The sequence below is a fragment of the Camelina sativa genome, chromosome 4, assembly GCF_030686135.1.
Source record: "Camelina sativa cultivar CO46 ecotype springtype chromosome 4, ASM3068613v1".
NCBI classification, from domain to species: domain Eukaryota; kingdom Viridiplantae; phylum Streptophyta; class Magnoliopsida; order Brassicales; family Brassicaceae; genus Camelina; species Camelina sativa.
The window spans coordinates 31318504-31340956 of NC_141883.1; the positions used below are offsets into that span (position 1 = coordinate 31318504).

A 22453-nucleotide genomic window follows, 5' to 3' on the forward strand; every position below is an offset into this window, starting at 1 on the left:
ACGTCAGAGGCTACCTTGTATGGTCGTTGTTGGATAATTTCGAATGGGAACATGGATACGACGTGAGATTCGGTCTTCATTATGTTGACTATTCAGACGATCTAAAACGTTACGCTAAAGATTCTGCCAAGTGGTTCAAACATTTCCTCGAGAGATCAGAACATCCGACACTGTTGGAATCCATTTTGAAAGGCGCAGCCCAAATCGAATCGGAACTAGAAAAAAGAAATGAGTCCGGCCTGCATTCCGGCTCAGTAAGTATCAATAGATCAGAAGGGTTGGGAATCCACGCCGGTTTGCAACAGCTAATCTACTCTAAATACGAAGGGACACTGTAGAGATTTAGAATCCGGTATTCATGCTGACACACGCAATACATGTCACCATCTCAGCTCACACAAAACAACTTCTCCGTATTACCTGTTCGGCAACTCAACATCCTACTCGGACGGACGAGCTCGACCTACTCAGCTCAGTAGTTTATATACACAATCAGCTTTGTAAAATCCTTCGTTATATATATTGCAGAAATCTTGACTCATTCAATAAATTATCCTTAGTTTATTTGTTGGGCTCCGATATCAACAGATCAGTTTGAAACTATAAAGAAATGGTGTGGCCTGTACTGTAGATGATCTTAGTTATTTGGGAAAATAAGAGAAACAAGAAATTGAACTTTGACAAATGTCAAATGGTCAACGGCGCTAAGTTCATTGAACCTTTTCAAAATTATCACTTTGATTTATCAAGAAATCACAAGACTCGATCACCCGAAACGGAATACCTTTCCCGTAGCATTGTATTGAAGGGAAAATGAAAATAACATGCGCGAGTAGCGCGTCAGCATGCCATTATTACGTCAACAGCTAATAATTAAGTAATCTTGGTTATTAGGTGAAAACGCTACTCAAATTATTGTTTACAACATCTGTATTATTCACAAATTGTCGACACGTGAATTAGCGTCTGTAACTAGTTAAACCATTAACCAAATAAATCACCAAAACACATGGGTTTCTCAAGGGATAGAAAAAAAAACAATTATATAAATATAACTAAACCCAACAGAGATCTTTGATCCAATTATAAAAACTTTCCTCTAGATCTTCTGCATATTATTTCTCTCTCTCTCTTTATCCGAAAACATTAAATTCTAAAACTAAAAAACGCCATGGACGTCAAATCCGTATTTATCATCAGTATCATCATATCAATATCTGAACTTTATGCTTTGGATGCTTCGTTTCTTCGTTCGCCAACCTCTCTCCATCGAAGTAGCTTTCCTCAAGATTTTCAGTTTGGCGCAGCTTCAAGTGCTTATCAGGTAAACTTCCTCTTCTTTCTTTTCATATAACCGGTTTTCTTAAACCGGTATTTAGAGTCAATTTAATATAGATTTTGTACAGAGTGAAGGAGCAACCAACGTTGATGGAAAAGAACCAAGCATATGGGATACGTTTACTGAACAATATCCAGGTTCTTAGTTTTTTACTAGCTAGCCTTGTACTTAAAGTTACATATATATAAACACTATTATTATCTTTTAGATTTATGTTTGTATTTATTTTTCAAACCCAAACGATGCGTTTGATACAACTCATGAACTCCTAATTAATTTAACGCTTATACATATACACGTTGAGGATAAACTGATCAAGTGTTAGTAAGACAGTTAAAACGATTTGTGACTGCAGAAAAAATTTTGGATGGCAGCACTGGCGACGTCGCGGACGAATTTTATTACTTTTATAAGGTTTTGTTTTTGATAAATCCACAGTGTTCTTTTTCTTATAGTAAAATATTGTAATATTTATGTGTTTATTGATTGTACGTGACATTCTATGTTTATTGGCCAGGAGGACGTGGCACTTATGAAAGAAATAGGGCTGGACTCATTTAGGTTTTCGATTTCTTGGTCAAGAATACTACCACGTATGATCTTCTTTTAATCAGTAATTTGATGTCTTTGTGTGTAGTCGTTAGGTGGCGACCATTTTCAACAATTTCTTATGTTTGGTTAATTAAAGCTACGTACGCAATGACAAATAACGAAACCAATTTGGTCCAATTTAGGAGGTAGGATTGCTGGAGGCGTAAATCAGGCTGGAATTAATTTCTACAATCATCTCATCGATGAACTCATTTTAAATGGTTAGTGCATGCATTTATTATATCTTCTTTTAACATCTTGCATTTATTATATCTAAACTGCAATTTTATGGAGTATATAATTAATCATATTATTATTTAAAAATTTCAATAAAAATTACTATTTTTTATTCATAACTATAGCACCATATTATCTCTTTTTTTTTTTTATCTCAATATTATTTTGTAAAAACAGGTATAAGGCCTCTCGTTACTCTATTTCATTGGGACACACCTCAGGCACTTGAAGATGAATATGGCGGATTCTTAAACCCACAAATTGTGTAAGAATCTGCAAACTACACGATTAGTAAACATTAATTGAAGTAGAATGAAATATGGATCTGATAAAAATCGGGATTGAACAGGCAAGATTTCCTAGAATTCGTTGATATATGTTTTAAAGCGTTTGGAGATAGAGTGAAGGAGTGGATTACAATCAACGAGCCTAACATGTTCGCAATGTTAGGTTATAGTGTCGGTAACAGTGCTCCTGGTCGTTGTTCTAGCTTTGTCCAAAACTGCACGGTTGGAAACTCAGCCACTGAACCTTACCTCGTGGCTCATTACTTGATCATTTCTCATGCTGCTGCAGTCCAACTCTACAGAGAGAAGTATCAGGTTCCTTTGTTTTAAAACTTTTTGTTTTGTATTTGTAAGTTTTTTTTTTTCAAATTTGTTCTATAAATTAGTATTAGTGTTTTTGCAAGAATAAGTAAAATATATATTGGCTTAAATCATATTCATGACTATCTCAAAAAAAGATCTTTTTTTTTTTAATTCTTTATATCGTCACTTGTGTTCTGAAGCAGAGATTTCATGGAGGAACCATTGGAATGAGCATTCAAACATATTGGATGATTCCGAAATATAACACTCCTGCTTGTAGAGAAGCTGCCAACAGGGCTCTTGACTTCCTCTTCGGATGGTAATTTATTTGCCTTTTTATGCAGATTTTATCATCTTTAATTTTCTCTATATATAAATGAGTCCAAATACAGTTATATTTTCTTAATATAACGTGTAACGTGGGTCGGTTTACACCTATGTATGTATGTGTGGGTGTGATAGGTTTGCTGATCCGATCACTTACGGAGATTATCCAAAGATAATGAGAGAGTTGGTGGGAAATCGACTCCCAAAATTTACAAAACAGCAGTCAGAAATGGTGAGAGGATCCTTTGACTTTTTTGGAATCAACTATTACACTTCAAGATACGTTGAAGATGTTATCGTCTACTCTAACACCAATCTCAGTTACACAACGGACAGTCGCGTCAATCAAACAAGTAACAAAAAAAAACAAAAGAAAAAAAACAAATTACTTACCAATTTATCTTCACCAATAATTTAAAATCTTTGTTTAAAACGTATTGTTGTAAATTACAGCTGAGAGAAACGGAGTTCCGGTGGGTGAACCGGTAAGATTTTTTTCTTCCTCGTAGACTGAATTAAGGTTTTTTTCCTTTGACTGATGTAAGTTATTTAGAGTAAATTACGTTAATTAATCATAGATTTTTAAATTTTAAATTTTCAGACGAGTGTAGATTGGCTCTTTATATGCCCAAAAGGGTTTCAAGACCTTCTATTATACGTTAAGTCAAAGTATCAAAACCCAGTAATCCTCGTCACCGAGAATGGTTGGTAAATTTTCTTTTTCTTTTTTGGGTACGTAAATGGGTTATATATAGGCATATAGCCATATAGGTAACGTGTATAAGGTCTAGCAATGAGGCAACATTATAGCCGTTTAATAATTTCCACTTGTTGACCCAAAAAAAAATAATTTCCACTTGGCACATATATATACTGCTTAATAGCTATATATACATCTAATAATAGTTACATTATGTTATTTAGAAAATAGAAAACAACTATTTTCTTTTGGTTTTCACGATTTTTAGTTTTTTTTTAATTAATCAATAAATTTGTTAGATCGGATCAACTGGTAAAAACAATTTGATTGCAATTTTTTAGTATTGAGTTATGTAATTTATTATTGTGGTCCTAATCATTCTGAGATATTATTCGACTTACTGTTTCTTTGGCTGCTTACGTACTTGACTAGGAATGCCTAGCGACAAGTCATTGTCCTTAAACGAAGCTCTAAATGACGAGGAAAAGATCAAATATCACCAACTCCATCTCTCTGCTCTTCTAGATGCAGTCAGGTTAGTATTCTAATTCGTCATATACAAACTATATTTCAAATAGGATCCAAAAAGATCTGTCATAATATTACAAAATTTAATAATGTAGTGGTTTGATGTCTTTTTTTTTTCGGAAATATTAAAACAGTCAAGGTGCAGATGTGAGAGGATATCATATATGGTCATTAATGGATGATTTCGAGTGGCAGTTTGGTTACAAATATAGATACGGACTGGTCTACGTTGATTTTCAAGATGGACTTCAACGATATCTCAAGACTTCTGCTCTTTGGTACCATCGGTTTCTCCTATCCAACTCGTCCTCTTCTTTAATGGACTTGTAGCGAGTAATAATATTTAATATGTTAAATTTATTCAACTTTGTTATATGTATTCCTAAAAATAAAACAAAACATGTAACTCGAACGGTGTTTATCCGAGACTGGGACACGTAACCACTTACATTAAACAAAGTAAAAAAAATCGACGGCAAAGATGACTCTCATTCGACACTCCACGTCATCAGATTGATGCTATAGTAATCAATATTTGAATCTCTAAATTAACAGAGGGCCAAATTACAGCAAACGTAAGTCACATCAAATAAAATAATAAATTGTTAGGCAGTTAAGAAGAAATATGATCGTTGTAACGGCAACTTTTTATGACCGTTGTTATCAACTTTCCTTTTTTTCTTATGTTTGAGTAATTTTTTTTCTTAATAATAAAAATAAAAAGAAATTTTCCTTTTTGTTGAATAAACCTAACCTTTTCCCTTTTTTATACTGCTGCTCGCAACCTTTCTATATAAACAAAACCCTCACCTCGCTCGCTTTGTATTTGAGAAATCATAATTCTTCAAAAGTTAAAAAAAAAAAACACCTTGTTCTTCTTTTTCTTTGTAGTCTCTGTTTCATCTTGAGCAAGCAGTGCTAATGTTTTACAGAGAGTACTCACCCGATCTCGAGACCATCAAAATCGATGACCATCCGTACCAACACCGTGGGAACTGTTACTCGGCTTTGAACACACGATCAATGATCTCGACACCGTTCTTATTCCGAGGTGATGACGCAACCCATGGATGATGGATGCATGCATCATACGCGCCGTTGTAATTACGAGAGCCAGGTTAGTTCCTTCTGAAACAACGATTCGTCATTATTCCTATTTGATCTCGCAACTTTGGATTTATAATTTAAGTCTAACTTGCTTTGCCTGCTGACGAAAAAAGTATCTTCGGGCTCTCTTGTAGTTTTACGGAATTGACATGATCTATTTTTATTTTCCTTTTAACTATGTATCTTAATTTTAACCTTTAGTTTTCTTGTTACTGTATCTAGGTTCCTATTCTTGATAGTTGATACGCCAAGTCTGTGGGTGCAGCAGCGCAAGACTGTTTGGTTTCGTGGAACAATCTACAAGAAAGACATGGTAACGAATTCTATGCTCTGCTTTTCTTTTACAAATTTTATTATAAGCCAATAGATTTTCTTTTTTTTTTAATGGTAAGAAAATGGTTTTCAATTTCAGATTAAAAAAAAAAATTAAAATTAGTGTTTTAAAAAAATCGTTTTTATTTGATAATGTTTTTAATTATAAAATAAATAACTAAAATATTAAATTTCAATCTTGTGAAAACAAACCAGACTTTGCATCCCGTCCTTAGGTCTCCTTTCGTTCGTTAGAGGTGTTCTAAGTTCAATCTGATTTCACATAATGTGAATGTAACACTTAAGTTTTGATTTTCACATTTATAACTAATATGTAAACAGTTTTGATTAACTAAGATTCTATGCAAAATATTTTTATTTCAAAATAAAACTAAAGTATAAAATTTCAATTTCATGGAAACAAACCGGACTTGACATCCCATCCTTAGACTTCTTCGGTCCGTTAGAGGTGTTATAAGTTCAATATGTTTTCACAATACGTGAATTTAACACTTAAATTTATATTTTTCGGATTTATAACTAAAACTAAAGTATCAAATTTTAATATTATGAAAAGAAGCCCTTAACTGGGAGTTAATGGATATGAAGAGCACAAATTATCACAAGAAACGTAGTAACAGCCTTCATCGATCTAGCCATATATATTAAGCTCAGTTACTTATTTTTGTCATAATTTTTTTTTTTCACAAAAATAAAATAACGCAAATCTAGTCGAAAATGAAATGTTCTCGTAGCCAGGATGGGTCCAAGTAGATGGATATTTTGGATGGTCATTGTTGGATAATTGCGGGTTTGAATTACGATATGGATTGTTTTGTGTAGACTACGAAGATGGGCTTAAGCGATATCCTAAAATGTCAATAATGTGGTTCAAAGATTTTTTGAAGAAAAAAGAAGAAGACATGATGAAAAAAGCGAGATTAAAAAGGATTAAGATTCCAGAATTTGAAGCTAATCAAATATATTGTTTTTTTTTTATCAAAGAGGTGTTATCATTGGATTAGATAGAGAATAACATACATGACAATGATTGTTTGGGATACAACAGACATAAAACAGTAAAAGTACAATGATAGATAATAGCAATCGATGTGAAGAGCTTGAGAGCTATGAGCCACTTGCTAAGTAGCAATATGAAACTTGTAAGGTCAAGGCAAACCGATGCAGACTCCATGAGCAAGTTAAAGGAGTATAAAGCCACTGTCTTGAATCTTCGAAGACTTGGCGGAGATGAGAATGACAAAGCTACGTTGCCAAAAGGTCGAGCATGGATGTTGTGGCTCTGATGACCGATTACTACAAAGGCAGTTGTTGGTCCAAGGTTAAAAGAGTAGGCCTTTAAAGGGTTGTGGTAACCACTACTCCTTGGAGTGAAGGTCATAATGCCACTAATCTTTAAGGTTATGTGCAGGGACTTCAAAAAGTAGCAAATATGCGGTTTAGAGATCTTTAAGATTTGGTGAGGTATAGGTAGGACAACGGTGAAGCATCGGTAATCCCCACTCCATAGAGGTGGGATCATAATGCCAAGCTTCACCAAGCTGCCTCCATAAATGGGAACATCCCTATTGTATCCAACTAACAAGGTTTTCAAAAGGTTCCTATGCCATTCTAGCAACAATGTTGATTTAAGGTTCAACAGCAGTCTTCGGACTAAAGAGACCATTAAACTAAACAAATATTGCTTAGGGTGGGAAGGAGTAGAGTTCAGATCAATACCGGATACATACTGGTCTCGACACAAGAGATTATCAAACAACCTAGAAGGATCTAGTGATCTGTTACCGAGAATTACTCGACTTGACCAAACAGACAACACCGGTGCTAACAGGTTTGAACTTGATATAACATTATCTAAATCGGGTCGGATTAGGTACCAGTTCAGGGTTGTGACATAGTTTAACCGAGGTAAACTATCTACCAGGTAACTAATATGTGAGTGGAGAGAAGACCTGGGCTAGGGAGGTAGCTTCGGGGAAATAGAGAATGTCGGGGTTGTTGAAATCTCCATCAAGATCTTCCATGGCTTCGGCATCAAAACAGAGATCCCGTCCATTTGCAGCCAAGTAAAACACTTGGAGAGTGGATGTAGATCCGAGGAGCGGAGAGATGTTGCAGTTGATTGCGGGATGTGCCAGATCGAGGGATAGAAAACAAGGTTACCGGGGTGGTCAAGGGTTTGTGGAGGTGGTTGCAAGAGGGATGGACGGAGGTGGAGGGAAGAGGGGAAAGAGCTGAAGCTTACGCATTGCCGGAGTCGAGATCTGAGATCTCAAAGGGCCTCCGATGAAGAGAACAAGGACCTTAAAAGAAATGTGCGGAAGGAGGAGAGGACGAGGGTTACAGAACCAGAGCCCAGCGACACCGATCGGTCTCGACGCCGCCGGGGGAAGCTTTGTGCTAGAGAGGATATCGGCTAGGACGAACTCTCACTCATAATCAAATATATTGTTAAGAAGGCTTATAGCTGAGTTATTTTTTGTTGGGGAATCGAAAGAGTGTTTCTCCTGTTTAATAGTATACAGTTTCAAGTTTCAATAATCGAAATAAAATAAAATTTTGATAAATTATCGAATTTGTAAAGAGTTTTTCTACTAAAAGAAAAATCATCAAATAGATTCGAAAATAGCCTAATTTCTATGTCAGTTGATCGATGACAGTACATGGTTTTAATAGTAACAACGGTTGAGCTTTTAACCAACTGATTTAGATCAGAATTATAAAATACAGTGGGAATTATTCTAAACTCTACTGTAGCAAAATAAAAGAGGTACGTACTGCTACAAATACAAAGCAATAAAGAAAGCACATGGGAAGTAAAGGGAAGACAAAGGCCACATGCCATAATTCTAGGGTTTATTCCCTCTCTACTACTCCTCCATTCTTCTTGTTCCCATCTTTATTTCTCACTCTCTTCTCTTATCTTCTTCCTGTTCTTTATGTTTTTAATAGCAAAGAAAATTTTAGACATTTTTCATAGTGTTATTTTAAATACGGGACTAACGGTTGATGATACATTTGAAATTTGCATCGAACGTCCTTTCCATATGTTGCACAAATCGTTCTTGGTGTCTGTTAAGTCTTAAGCTACTAACATTTCCTTTAACAAACAAAGAAAAAGCTACTAACATTCACCTCTTTAGGATATTTTGACTAAATACTTTCTAGTAAATCAAGTAAAATAAGATATACAATACGTATCATCCGGATTGATATTCGATTCAAACTGAATTGAAACAAAACTTAGTTTGATTAAGATGAGTTATTTTTGTAGTATGATAAGATCTATGTAATATACGACTAACAAAAACCTTAGAAATTAAGATAATGATAACAAAACTAATCGACAGAGTCCAGGTTCCTAGTCTGGTAATTAATGATGGATAAGACATTGTCGTCGGCTTTAAATGGGCCATGAACCCATATGTGAGAGACTTCTTCATGTGAGCCATCAAATTTGGGGGCACCCTTTGTTTTTTCTTTCTTTTACCTTTTATCTCCTTTGATGCTGTTTACCATGAATTCAGACTTTTCGGCGTTGACCTTTTTGTGTGTTTTAAAGTCAAGGGGCTTAATTGGCTTTTTCTAAACAAGGATAAAAACTGGAGAAAATATTTGGAAAACGATGGATGATGATGATGATGTTGTTGGCCACTAAGTTTGGCCAAATCGGCGTTTGTTAATGTCTTTGGTTCCCATATGATTGGCGTATTGTGAATGAGACCAAAAGACCAAACCTTATATCTGTTTTGGTCCATCTTATATAAAACTGGTCTATCGCATTAATTACTTTTGCCTACTTAACAAGGCACCTTGTCTCTTATCGACCTTCTTCTTTTTTTTTTTTTTTTTTTTTTTTATCGACCTTCAATCGGACAAACTATACTTAATCCATTCCCTTAGTAGATCATACAAATGTGATTAATTTTTTTTCCAATAATATCCAAGTCTATATAATCATTTGATAATAAATAGTTTAATTCTTGTCTAACCCGATAAAAATTGAAAAATGTAGTTGTAAATTTAAGCATGCATAAAATAACAGAGCGAGAGTCATCTGCAAGACTGCAATACGATTCAATTAATTATGTTGGATTAATTAGAACATTAGTACGCACTACGTAAGTGTTTGGCTAGTCGAATCCATCATCTTCTCATCGATAACCCAAAGATGTCTTATGTTATTTATATTAATTTCAAAACATGAGAAAGTGATCACCTTACCTTGCGATAGGGATAAGAGAACAGAATGCTCAGTTTTTCTCACATGAGGATGGTCCCATCATGTTTTCACATAGTTTATTGAAACTTGGACCATCAACGTCTATTCGTTATGATATCATTATTAAAATTTTAATTAATCCTTTTCTACGAACGAATTGAAACTTTGGATCTTGGGTTTAGTGGAAGGCCTTATCATAATTATTTTAGTTCATTAGAGTAATGATACCAAGAGCGCACAAAACAAATAATTTCCCCTTTTCTAGTTTACCTATATAGATCGTGTTTGCTTGATTTTCAAGTTCCAAGTACCTTTCCACTTTTATTTTATTTTTTATAGCTTGTTTAATACTTCAGAAAACTAAGCATGTGTCATCTCCAAAAGCTGCGAATCTAAACTTGTCACGAGGCAAATTTCCCACACATCCACAGAACATAGTAAACACGCAAGTACATTAGTGTTTCATACGCAAAAAAAACACCTCCATTCTCAACTATGATTGCAATAAGTGAAGCTAATAATGCACTGTGTTATTATTTTACCCAATGGAAGCAATGTGTATATAGTATTACCAAGACTTGAAAATCAAAGTCATTATTGCATCATTATAGTTTTTTGTTTGTAACGTAAGAAAAAAATAACAGCTTAACACGAACACGAACGAGTTATCTTTTTCATCCCTTTTTTTAATAAGTTGTATTGAAATTTACTTAAAAACTTTTAGTTGCCTACATTTTTCTTATAAGAATGCTAATTAGTCTCATATCATTTACCGAGTATATACGAATAATAGTTAAATCTCAAATTTTCTGTTCTATTATATATAGATTTTTTTTTTTCGTTTTTTCTAACAATAGAAAATGTCCCTGAGGTCACTGATCCTCCCAAAGATTACTTCGTAAAAACATCAATATTTTTGAGTTTTGAGATACATATATAATATTGCTATAACAATACTGCTTGTAAGTAGCCGTAGAAATTATCGATCGTAGTAAGCCGTCTGCATATTGAACAAAGTATACATATATCATTATATATTAAACAACTTGTGAAACTACTGTCTCTTTCTTAATTATAATCTTGGCGATATAAAACTGAGGAGATAGGTTGTTCTAATAAGAAAGTCTCAATTAGAGGTTTAACCATAAAAAAATAAAAGGTCGTTATGGTGGTTCAACTCCTAGTTGTCATCGATATGTTCCATCGTAAATGCCTCAACGCATCAAGCCAAGGGAGATTAATAATCCTCCAAGTATTTAATTAGTATTAAATCTAAAACCAATTAATTATTTACGAAACTAATAATTCTTAACCAAGTTGATGTACCAACCAATAGCGACATCTCTTTGCATCTTTGTTAATCTTTCTTTTTATTCATTTTTACCCAAAAACTTAGTAGATTATTCTGAATTATTATGTTTATTTATAATAATATATAAACCAGTATGGAGACGGATTAGATGACTTAATCGTTTGTGAAAATTAAATTGTAAGAGAAAAATACACCAACTATTGTCACCAAATCCAGAACAAATTTTATACTAACTATGGAATGGATAGTCATAGTATTAGTAGTTGTTAAGGTAATTAAAGTTGTTAAAAGTGACGACTGAATGTAGAAATGAAAGAATTAGCGCTAGTACGATTAAGACAGCATGCATCGTCCTTATTGCTGAATGATTAGGGTTTCGATATTCTGTACTATTTAACTAATTAAAACCTCTGGAATTTTCTGTACGTAACCAGTATACCAATTATGTTTTAGAGACAACGACATTGTACTAGCCTAGCTAGTCAATTAGTCATCATTGGGCTCAAAAATGATATAGAGCATTAGTTTGATGAGTTTAATACTTACTAAAAAAATAACTCTAAGGTTATGGCATTCTGGTAATAGTCGTTTATTAAAAGTATAATTCAAAAGTAATAACAAAAATTTAAGTTTCGTTTGATTCGGTTCAATTCGTGTTATAGAGGATATGAGTGTAGGTTTTTTTCTTTCTCATCGAACTCATCAAACTAATGCTCAAAAATGATATAGATTAAAACCAAAAAAAAAAATGATATAGACCATTAGTTTGATACTCAAAATATTTAAAATTTGGTTCGAATCGAAAAAAACATTTTGGTACATGCACACTATAAGCATTCATGTTTATGTAACGTTACATTAATTATTCCATATTGTAAATTTCTGCTGAGTTACATATAATATGTCATATCGGTTATCGTGTATTTCGATGCACGTAGGTCCAAATCCATTGCCGTCAAAAATGGATGATAAAATTCTCAAAATTATTGAGCAAGTTCTTGATATTATTATTCTTGTACGTATAACGTTAACTGAGAATAATTCCATCCATAAATACTTCGAGAATATTTTATTATTCGCGATCAATAAATTCTATTCAGTATATGGGACTCGAAATAACACTTATATGCACTAATGCATTGGTTTTTATTGGATTTAAAAACGGTAAAAGAGGAACGTGAGGGCAGATCTAATAACACAGCAGCACATGAACTTGAGATTAAACAGTCAACATAACGATTGAATATAATGCTTTATAATCTTACGGTAAGATTCGCATTTTGTTGCAAGTCAGAGCCGAGGAAATGGTGCAACGTGATGGCATTCTAAAACTCCACTATTCTGATGGTTCCCTACAATTCCGACGAATAATTTATAATCATAATATTTTGTGAATACGCCTATTCTTTTTTTCTCTTTTTTTCCATCAACTTCGAATAATGTCATTTGGATAAGGACGAAAGAAGCATGAAGTAAGAATTCGTCTTCATCTCTCACATCACCACCCAAATACTAAACAAAAAAATTGTATTATTGATCATATTATTGGTTGTTTTGTTTTCATTCCCTTGTTTATATATTGTTCTTATATATACCAAGTTTGAGCATCCCAAGTTTCATATAAGACCTAACTAATATATAATTATTATGTGAACTGATACAAAATATATATTCGTTTCGGAATCTAGTATACTCATTAACCATACAAATTTTGTCTTTTCTGAAAATTGATCTATAAGTTTTTAATCATAATATGTTTACTTTTAGTTAATATATAATTTCAATAATAAAAATATATTTTCAAATATATTATCAGTACTTTCTGTACTTTTTAAAGAAATTTTTCTATTTATAAATCGAATAATATCAACAATAGTTCGTATATCGTTATATTACTTCACAGTTGACACTACATTACCACACCCAAATATGAGATACTAAGATTACTTACATCCTTTGTGACCAAAGAAAAAAAAAAAGATTAATTACATCCTCTTTCTCCATGACTACATTACTAGCTTGTCTAATTGGTTACATTTAAGATTTTACATTATTGTATATTTTGTATAGAAGAAGCATGAGAATTGTTATTATTAACTTGGTCAGCGTCTGAAAGTGTGTATTGTATATTGTTATAATTGGCTTTATATTGACGTACGTATACTCTTAATTGGTTAATTAAAAGCAGTACTTATAGATATAATAAAATGGGATAGTCAGACACTGAGGACAGACAGATCTAGCAAGGCCAAACGATGATGATAAATTGATAAGCCATTAGCCATCTAATAAGTAATACTACTAGTTAATTAAATTTCGTTTTCAGTAACCAAAACCAGAATATTCAAGTCCACACGTAATACATAATAATACTATTGTATCCTTGAACTCTTCAAACTTCTACATCATATGATGTTCACAAGTTGCTAATATATAGAATATTAAAAATAAAAAAAAACTCTGGACTCGTTTGTTTTCTTTGTAGAGAGAAAAGACTTTTACACTTTTTAAGTCTTTAGGATGTGTAAAGAATAATTGAGGATGTAATTCGGTACAAACGCAACAGCCACGTTTTTTAATCATCTGTTTAACTAGAGTATTTGTTTTGTTCCACTTTCAAAAGTATAGTAGCGTACAAATTTGTCGATTATACCATATAGTGCACCTGAGGTAAAACAATCAATTTAGTCGCATTTTGAAAAGAAAAAAAAATTAAAATAAAATTTGCTATCGCTTAAAGGAATTAATTACGCGAACTATAATATATTATTTTTTTTTACCGAATTATATACTATATTTTTATCTCAAAAACTATATTATTATCGATCACATACAAAAAATAGTTGGGGATTTTGTATCGATTCCTTGAGATGCTGAAAAAAACTAGTTGAAGTGCTTCTGATATAATTTTAAATTGCCCCCTCGGCGTAAGATAATATATACATATGCTCTTGAACAATGGAGGATTAAGTTAAAGTATATTATTGTTTTTTTTTTCTTTTTTAACGAATATAGTCAGGAAAACATAAATAATTCGCATCAATCTGTATGTTTTTTGGTTAATAAGAATATTGGACAGTGAAAAAGTCATACTTTAATTTTTCCATACTATATGCATACCCCATCGACTAGTCGTCTTGAGATGTGCGAGTGGCGCAGATGAACACGTGTCAGATGCTAAGACGTTTAGTTGATCCGACGTGGACGAGAATACCGATGTGTCAAGTGGATTCCAGCTGGCATCTACTTTGATAAAGAGTTGGATATGACTTGTAAAGTAATCCAACAATTTTCCTTTTTTTTGAAAACAACTTATAAATTAAAATTACCTTAATAACAACATGTGCCCCTAGCATTTATTTAGCTTACTTTGTTTGTAAGATGTCGCAATAAATCCATTTTTGTGATGTAAAAAACTCTTATCTCATTCTTACGTGTATATCGATAAACTCACTTGTAGATTTGTTTACCAAACTTAGATAATTTACTACTACTAGCTAATCATTTTGCATTAAGGGTATATATTCGAGGAGCCAAAAGAATTGTATATTTTTATTTGCTTTTTACAGTATAATTTTTTTAATGAATTGATTAGGTATAGGTCGTGTATTAGGAGAAGTGTATATATACACAGGCTGTCGTCTGAGCTTTATATAACTTTTGTTCTTCGAATGATGCAAAATAAACAGCTGGCCGTATCACAACAAGACACTGTCATCGTTGTTGGTGTACGCAAAGGATAATACTCATTTTTGTGTTTCTTCTATTCGTAATTATGGTTCCTTGTTATTTTTATACTTTGACATCAATTTAAATTGGTCTCTTTCAGACATCTTTTTTCAAAAATTCGAAAAAAAAAAAAAAGTGATAGGAGTTCTCCTTTTTCTTCTTATCCCATGTTATCATATAACTCATAATTAAAATGACTCAACAAGTAATCTAATATAAATTAGAAAATTCAGTTATAAGCATTTATAAAATTAAAAAGAAAATGCCAAGTTTGAAATCCATATTTTTTTTGTTCAATTCGATTATATATACATTTTTACATTTTTATTTGATATTACTTTTTTGCGAACATGTATACAAATGACTTAAAAAAATAATTATCTAAAAAACCGACTATATGCATACATATTTACAAATTACTTTTTTTAAAAACCACTAACCAAACATCTAAAAAAATATCATATATAGAACAATGATGTGATTTGTCACCTTATTCGTCCTACGATTATAATTGGTTAACAAAAAAAATGATTGTATTATTATCATTCCCATTTGGTCACTATCCTGAAAACTCGTAGTCGTAGATATAGAACACATTTTGTATACACTTTATTTTATTATTCTCATTAAAACCATACTATTAAATTTGTCCAGAATAGCTCATTATTCATAGGAATTTAAAAAACTTGATGGACCTACCAAAAACTTCCAATAACTCTATTATTTCCCTTTATTATATAACACATAAAGAAAAAAAGAAAAAAAAACGCATTTAAAATCCTTTTAATCACGGTTTTTTTTTTAATCTTCGTCATACACATTTGCTATATTGCTAATCACAGTCAAAACAATTTAATTAATTTTTTAATAAAGTAAACAGTTAAACAAAATTAAAAATAAAAACTGCCATGTGGTATCTTCTTCTCTGTTTCTTTCTTTCTCTCTCTCTCTTCCTTTAAGAACGCGTTGCAGACTTTGATCAGACTTCGCGTTCCCGCCGCCCATCTCTTTCTCTCTCACACGTTTCTTTTTTTTTGTCTCTCCCTAATTCATCGGCGTAGCTGTGTGATCCGATCAACATTGCAAATTTCTCAACTTTAAACCTCTCTTTCTTTCAAAACCCAAAATCACAAGATTTCTTCAAACACTCTGTTTTTTTTTCTCTTCAATGGCGTTATCGAAAAATAGTAACAGCAACAACAATAAGAAGAATGTTTCGTACATCTCAGTCCCTTCTCAGATCATAAACTCATTATCTTCTTCCTCTTTACAATCCCTTCTTGTTTCTCCCAAGAAATCATCATCAAGAAGCAGCAACACCAACAGATTCAGCTTCTCTTACAGAAACCCTAGGATCTGGTTCTTTACTCTCTTTCTCTTCTCACTCTTTGGTATGTTGAAACTCGGATTCAACGTTGACCCAATCTCTCTCCCTTTCTCACGTTACCCTTGTTCGACTAATCAACCATTAAGCTTCGACGGTGAGCAACGAGCTGAATCTCATATGGGTTTGGCTTCAAAATCGAATTCGTCTTCTGGGTATTCGAATTCGAGTGAGATTAGTCAATCAGACGGTGGAAAGAACGGGACTTTGTTAACGGAGGAAGGTGATTTCTGGAAACAACCTGATGGGTTAGGGTTTAAGCCCTGTTTGGGATTTACAAGTCAGTATAGAAAAGATAGCAATTCGATTTTGAAGAACAGGTGGAAGTATCTTCTTGTTGTTGTCTCTGGTGGGATGAATCAGCAAAGGAATCAGATTGTTGATGCTGTTGTCATCGCTAGGATCCTTGGAGCTTCTCTTGTTGTTCCTGTTTTGCAGGTCAATGTCATCTGGGGAGACGAAAGGTATAAAACTCATTATTTCTGAAACAAGAGGTTATGATAATGTGAAGTTGTTGATCGAATTGTTTGTCTTGTTTGTTTGTTGCAATTTTAGTGAATTTGCGGATATATTCGACTTGGAGCATTTCAAGAATGTGTTAGCTGATGATGTCCATATAGTTTCGTCTTTACCTTCTACTCATGTAATGACGAGACCTGTGGAAGAGAAGAGAACTCCACTTCATGCTTCTCCTCAATGGATCCGTGCTCATTACCTCAAGCGAGTAAGAATTTCTTACAAAAACTATCTCTAATTGGATGTGTTTGTTTGACTATAGATTGAGCTAATAATAGTGTTTCTTTCCTCTGTTTCTACAGATTAACAGAGAACGAGTTCTACTTCTCCGTGGTCTCGACTCAAGACTCTCCAAGGACCTTCCTTCTGATCTTCAGAAACTACGCTGCAAGGTAGCTTTCCAAGCGCTGAGATTTTCCCCGAGGATTCTTGAACTCGGTAACAAGCTAGCTTCAAGGATGCGTAACCAAGGACAGTATCTCTCACTTCATTTAAGAATGGAGAAAGATGTTTGGGTTAGAACTGGTTGTCTCCCTGGTTTAACTCCCGAGTACGACGAAATAGTCAACAGCGAAAGAGAACGTCATCCTGAGCTTCTTACCGGTAGATCAAACATGACTTATCACCAGAGAAAACTCGCTGGTCTATGCCCTTTAACTGCTCTAGAAGTCACAAGGTATAGTACTAACCAAAATCCACAAAATCTTTTTGCTTATGGTTTGGACAATTCTGTATTTAACAGTGTTATTGCGATTCCACAGGCTGCTTAAAGCATTAGAAGCTCCAAAGGATGCGAGAATCTATTGGGCAGGAGGAGAGCCTCTAGGAGGGAAAGAGGTGTTGGAGCCATTAACTAAAGAGTTCCCTCAGTTTTACAACAAGCATGATCTTGCGTTACCCGGGGAGCTTGAACCATTCGCCAAGAAAGCTTCGGTTATGGCTGCGATCGACTACATTGTCTGCGAGAACAGTGATGTTTTCATACCGTCTCATGGAGGAAACATGGGACACGCGTTACAAGGGCAACGAGCTTACGCTGGCCACAAGAAATACATCACTCCAAATAAGAGACAGATGCTTCCTTATTTCATGAACTCGTCGCTTCCTGAATCGGATTTTAACAGGATTGTGAAAGATCTTCATCGAGAATCATTAGGACAGCCGGAGTTGAGAATGAGCAAAGCTGGTAAAGATGTTACAAAACATCCTGTTCCAGAGTGTATGTGCTCAGATAGACAACAACAACAACGGTAATCCAATGCTTAAGCCTTACAGGGGGGTTGGTCATTGTCACATTGTTGGTGGCTCGGAAGATTCAGATGACAGCCGATTTTTTCCCGATCACCGGAACTTTAGTGAGGAAGACGATTCATAGTGGTGGTTCGTGTGATATTCTTTTAGTTCGGTCATTTTTTTTCAAATCTTTGGGAGTAAATAACTGTTACATGTTTTTTTACGGTATACGTGGGAAGTAGAATAGTGAGAGGTTATATAAGATATGATTCTTTGATTCGATTTATTTTCGCTGTAATTATATATTACAGAGTTGTATACGGTTCTTGCTTGTACTATATAAATAAAGCAACAGTTTATCATATCTGCTTATCAATTCAGCTAACCATAGGTTTGTTTACACTTTACATCTTCACAAAACTGCAAGTAGAGCTACAAACTGGTAACATATTAAATGGGTCGAAAGATATAGCACAATAGCGCTTAACGGGCTTTTTATTTTGTGTTTAGCATGATGATTAAACCGATGTCGTTTTAATTAGGGTTTCTTTTTGTTACAGAGCGACGTCGTTTTGGTTGTCTTCTCTAAACTCATAGATTGAAGTCAAACAGTCTTGTTCGGGTTTTGAGAGACAGAGAGGTTTAAGCTTCTGGTTTCTGTGTCGTTCGTGTTTGATCACAATCTTCGCACCTCAGAAGGGCTGGCTTTGGCTTTTGCGCACTGTTGAGAATCAGCTTTTCGAGGTCCGGTTTCGTTTTCTGTTTTTTTTTTTTTTTTTTTTTGATTAGAGGAACTCAAATTAAGAACCTTTAATCGTTGTTCTGGTTGAATTAGTCTGAATTGTTGTTAGCTTTGAATTGAAATAGATGCCTCGAAGACCAATAGGAAGACGATTGGCAAAGCATCAGCCTTTAGCATTTTCGCCGTTTATGCGGTTACTTGCTTTTGCTTCAATGGCTAGGCGTGATTTGCCTCATCCTAAAGACTGTCAATGTTCTGAAGAGATCTCTTTTGGTGAGTAAAACTAATGTAATTGAGACTTTTCTATTCACAACCGTTGTAAACTTGTAGTGATGTTATCTATCATTCTAACTTTGTAGATGAAAAGGAAAAAGTCCCTAAGTTAACTAGAAAAGAGAAAGATGAACAAAGTTCGGACTCGTCTGATGAAGAAGACTCTCAGGTAAGAGGGGTTAATTTGTTCTTCTGTTGGTTTTGTAGATGAAAAAAGCTATTTAATTTATTAATGTTTGTTGATCTTTGAAGGGAGATGTGCAAGCAGACTTTGAGTTCTTTGATCCTAAACTTACAGACTTTCATGGGGTGAAGACCCTATTACAGAACTATCTCGATGACAAGGAGTGGGATTTGAGCAGTTTTGTTGATTTGATATTGGAACAGACAACTGTTGGAACTGTTGTGAAAGTTGCAGATGATGAGGACGAGTCAGTATTTGCTGTTGTCACTGCTCTTAACTTGGCAAGATATAAGGCAAGTCACAAATAAAAACTCACTTCAAACGTGTGCTCTGTATTATACATAAAGCTTGTTTAATTTGGTTTTTAGGCTTTGTTGGAGTAATTCTCTAGTCCTGAAATGTTTTTGTTTGCATTTTGTTCAGGACAATAAGTGCTTTAGAGAGGTAAAAGAATTCCTCCGTAAAGTTTGTTCTGAAAAGAATATAACGAAGGATCTAGAAATGCTCTTGGAGAAAAAAGCACAAGATGTTGGTTTATTGGTTTCTCAAAGAGTAATGAATCTTCCCCCACAACTTCTTCCTCCTCTTTATGATGGGTTGTTCGATGAAGTCTCTTGGGCCACTGAAGATGAGGTTTCCATCTTTTTCATATTAACTCTTGGTGTAACTCCTCCTTATGAGCAATACAAATTTTAACAGTTTTAAAGTTGTTCCTGTTTATATAGCCTACAGGAGAGCTTCGTAGATCATTCCGCTTCAAGTCATATCTTCTAGTCACCAAGATTTACAAGGTAATTTTTTGTTTCTTTTAAGACTTTGGTTTATCAGGCTATCTTGTTTGTATTAGTGATGTGATATGTATTCTTGGTTATATAGCTGAAGAATCCTCAGCAGAGAAAACCTCGTCGTGGTGAAGAAGACATTGAGGAAACAATATTTCTTAAGCCTGAAGATGAACTTTTCCTCGAGGTTACTTATTCGTGACATATAATTTACTCGATTTGTTGTGTGTAGTAAAGGAAAATTAGTTATTCTCTAAACATTGTGTTGAAAAAATTGCATTTGCAGCTTAGCTCTTGGTCCTTCACTTTCCCCATGTGCTCACAGCTCGTTACTTCTCAAGAAGTAAGTTTTCTCTCCGGCTTATTTATACACATAGTTTTGATTTTAATTGTTTCTGTCTTGTGATTTTTTTTGGTTTTACCGGCGATTCTTACAGATGAAGAATTACCAGCTGATGGGTTTAGTGATGGCCGTGGAAGCAAACAAGATTCCTAAATTCAGACAGCTGTTGAACTCTCTCATTGATTAACAATGATGAACATCTTCTTCTTCTTCGTTAAAGATTCAGTTGTATCGATTCCCGCCAGTTTTGATTTGGTTAACATTGTACTGTGGGTATCTCCTGCAAAAATTGTGAGGCTCTGTCTTGTGGGGAAACAATGTCTTTGTAAAACACTGTCAAAAACATTATTTCTGATAATTCATTTTTAAAACCTCCAAATCAAACAATTACACGTAGCACCATTGTGAAAGTAGCAAATATTATCCGTAACGCATAAATTAGAAAACATAAAGAAATGCATCACAAATGAACGTTGTTGTTGGGAGGTGGCTCCCCCCAAAGGTGGTGGTGAGACGCTCGGTGTGTTGGAGGGGGGGGGGGATCAGAGCTTTTGGGATCACCGAGGGAGTAGTACGTGCCATATCGCTCAAATTACCAGCTCTTACAAAAGAGGCAAGCAAACTTGTAAATATTGTCAAGCCACCAAGATCTCTCTTCTCTTGCCATTCCTTGCGTTTAGAATTTAGTTTAAACACGGTTGGGTTGCTGTTGTCGTTGTGTGTATGAATAACAAAGATGTCTCCTTGATGCTCCGTCAGAAAAAAAGGGTTAAAGTAGGCGGGACATGGTTTCTTCAGTGGAAGAACATTCCATGTGGCTTCTTGAGACGACGGGTGGAAAACCCCAAGATAGCCGCAGGCACTGAGACAGTAGAACATGCCATTGGGGAAGACACATTTCCCCCAAATGCGAAAGGGTAACTGGTTCTCAAACGAGTGCGTAGTCCATACGGTTTCACCAGGCCGCCAAGTATCGACCACAACAGTTGCGTTAATATGGGTGTACGAGATCACCATACAGCTAGCTGATGTAGGAGCGGCTGAGAAAGCTAACCAACGGAAGCGGCGTGTGCGGGGTAAGTAGAAGGAGGTCTCACGGGTAAACGGGTTATGAAGAAGTGGTGTCAGGCCTTGAAACGAAAGCACCCAACCATCCTTTGAAAAAGCGGGGTTATGAGAACAATGCAACGTCCCTGGGAATTGGAGCTTACATGTTGGAAACCGTAATGGGTGATCAGGGATAGCGACCCCCTTAATATGCATTGAGTATCGTGAATTAAAAAGCAGAGGAGGAGGAAGAAGCTGAAACTTGCGAACAGAGACAGCTGCTTCGCACCATGCCTTGCAGACAACGGAAGCTTGTATGTTGGCTTTTAATCCAAGGCCGGACAGTATCTTCCGCAGGATATCTAAGGGTATTAGATCCCCCCACAATCCTCCTCCTATATCACACTTGTTCTTCTTTTTCGATCCATCCTTAGCTTTTTTTGCAGTGCATCTGAGGATTAGAAGAAAGAAGAATCTGTGGTAAGTTCTAAAGAGAAACTAGAGTGGACTATTGTCACTGATGTTAAGAGTGTGTTGGTATAGTGAAAGCTACCAACTCTAGGTGTGTTCACGTAAGCTGCAGCTAGCATATGAACACAAACATAAACCCTAATATTGATTGGAACAAAAAAAGAGAAGAAAAACACTCACGATTGGAGCTTTCTTCTTCTTCTTTTTGTACCGGACACTGGAACTGCAACTGTTTCAACTATGGGCTTCACTGTGACCAAAGACGGCGGAGTTGCTGCCGTGTATGTTCGACGGCGCGGCCTCATTTTTTGTTTCGATGACTAAAAAAAGTGTAATGTGTGTTTTGTCCCTTTGTGTATGACAAGCCAAACATTAATGGAATTCTTATAAATGGGCCTGAGCCCAGCAAAACGAGTAATTGTTATGGCCCATAATGTTGATTTATTTATACACGTACCCCTGA

The 22453-nt window shown here is 34.7% G+C and overlaps 4 protein-coding genes and 1 long non-coding RNA gene across 8 annotated transcripts; 4 read left to right on the plus strand and 1 right to left on the minus strand.

The window, feature by feature from the left end:
* Positions 1-1039: 1039 nt before the first annotated feature.
* LOC104782996 (beta-glucosidase 17) lies at positions 1040-4792 on the plus strand. Of its 4 annotated transcripts, none has more exons than XM_010508072.3 (13): positions 1040-1324; positions 1407-1476; positions 1695-1753; positions 1857-1932; positions 2074-2151; positions 2345-2432; positions 2517-2769; positions 2961-3076; positions 3220-3437; positions 3538-3569; positions 3686-3788; positions 4217-4319; positions 4447-4792. In XM_010508072.3, the coding sequence occupies exons 1-13, from the start codon at positions 1172-1174 to the stop codon at positions 4640-4642; spliced, it is 1545 nt and encodes a 514-aa protein (XP_010506374.2). In that variant the 5' UTR covers positions 1040-1171; the 3' UTR covers positions 4643-4792. The 4 variants fall into 4 exon arrangements, 2 of the variants coding, with proteins under 2 accessions (XP_010506374.2, XP_087368108.1); XR_015597714.1 differs by having other exon boundaries at positions 1058-1324; positions 2958-3076; positions 3686-3792; XR_015597715.1 differs by having other exon boundaries at positions 1058-1324; positions 3686-3792.
* Positions 4793-5134: 342 nt separating this feature from the next.
* LOC104782998 (uncharacterized) lies at positions 5135-6122 on the plus strand. Its single transcript, XR_015597720.1, has 2 exons — positions 5135-5429; positions 5642-6122. It is a non-coding gene; the product is annotated as an uncharacterized LOC104782998 (long non-coding RNA).
* A 9632-nt stretch (positions 6123-15754) lies between these two features.
* On the plus strand, positions 15755-18510 carry LOC104782999 (O-fucosyltransferase 20). The gene is made up of 4 exons (XM_010508074.3): positions 15755-16863; positions 16955-17123; positions 17218-17591; positions 17677-18510. The coding sequence occupies exons 1-4, from the start codon at positions 16184-16186 to the stop codon at positions 18167-18169; spliced, it is 1716 nt and encodes a 571-aa protein (XP_010506376.2). The 5' UTR covers positions 15755-16183; the 3' UTR covers positions 18170-18510.
* A 191-nt stretch (positions 18511-18701) lies between these two features.
* On the plus strand, positions 18702-20851 carry LOC104783000 (protein BCCIP homolog). Its single transcript, XM_010508075.3, has 9 exons — positions 18702-18892; positions 19016-19163; positions 19250-19332; positions 19416-19640; positions 19771-19980; positions 20073-20138; positions 20224-20316; positions 20416-20472; positions 20567-20851. Exons 2-9 carry the CDS (start codon positions 19016-19018, stop codon positions 20657-20659), a joined length of 975 nt encoding a protein of 324 aa, XP_010506377.2. The 5' UTR covers positions 18702-18892; the 3' UTR covers positions 20660-20851.
* Positions 20821-22317, minus strand: LOC147946380 (F-box/kelch-repeat protein At3g18720-like). The gene is made up of 2 exons (XM_087512033.1): positions 22171-22317; positions 20821-21970 (listed from the first exon to the last, which is right to left on the minus strand). The coding sequence occupies exons 1-2, from the start codon at positions 22293-22295 to the stop codon at positions 20911-20913; spliced, it is 1185 nt and encodes a 394-aa protein (XP_087368159.1). The 5' UTR covers positions 22296-22317; the 3' UTR covers positions 20821-20910.
* Positions 22318-22453: the final 136 nt, after the last annotated feature.

Excerpts from the sequence above, each read along its gene's own strand:
- LOC104782996 (XM_087511982.1), top strand. The coding sequence starts at position 1,172 with ATGGACGTCAAATCCGTATTTATCATCAGTATCATCATATCAATATCT. Across the intron at positions 1,933-2,073 it reads TTGGTCAAGAATACTACCAC|GAGGTAGGATTGCTGGAGGC; the intron begins GTATGATCTTCT and ends GGTCCAATTTAG. Across the intron at positions 4,320-4,446 it reads GCTCTTCTAGATGCAGTCAG|TCAAGGTGCAGATGTGAGAG; the intron begins GTTAGTATTCTA and ends ATATTAAAACAG.
- LOC104782999 (XM_010508074.3), top strand. The coding sequence starts at position 16,184 with ATGGCGTTATCGAAAAATAGTAACAGCAACAACAATAAGAAGAATGTT. Across the intron at positions 16,864-16,954 it reads GTCATCTGGGGAGACGAAAG|TGAATTTGCGGATATATTCG; the intron begins GTATAAAACTCA and ends TTGCAATTTTAG. Across the intron at positions 17,592-17,676 it reads ACTGCTCTAGAAGTCACAAG|GCTGCTTAAAGCATTAGAAG; the intron begins GTATAGTACTAA and ends GCGATTCCACAG.
- LOC104783000 (XM_010508075.3), top strand. The coding sequence starts at position 19,016 with ATGCCTCGAAGACCAATAGGAAGACGATTGGCAAAGCATCAGCCTTTA. Across the intron at positions 19,164-19,249 it reads TTCTGAAGAGATCTCTTTTG|ATGAAAAGGAAAAAGTCCCT; the intron begins GTGAGTAAAACT and ends CTAACTTTGTAG. Across the intron at positions 20,139-20,223 it reads TAGTCACCAAGATTTACAAG|CTGAAGAATCCTCAGCAGAG; the intron begins GTAATTTTTTGT and ends TTGGTTATATAG.
- LOC147946380 (XM_087512033.1), bottom strand. The coding sequence starts at position 22,295 with ATGAGGCCGCGCCGTCGAACATACACGGCAGCAACTCCGCCGTCTTTG. Across the intron at positions 21,971-22,170 it reads AGAAGAAGAAAGCTCCAATC|ATGCACTGCAAAAAAAGCTA; the intron begins GTGAGTGTTTTT and ends TCTAATCCTCAG.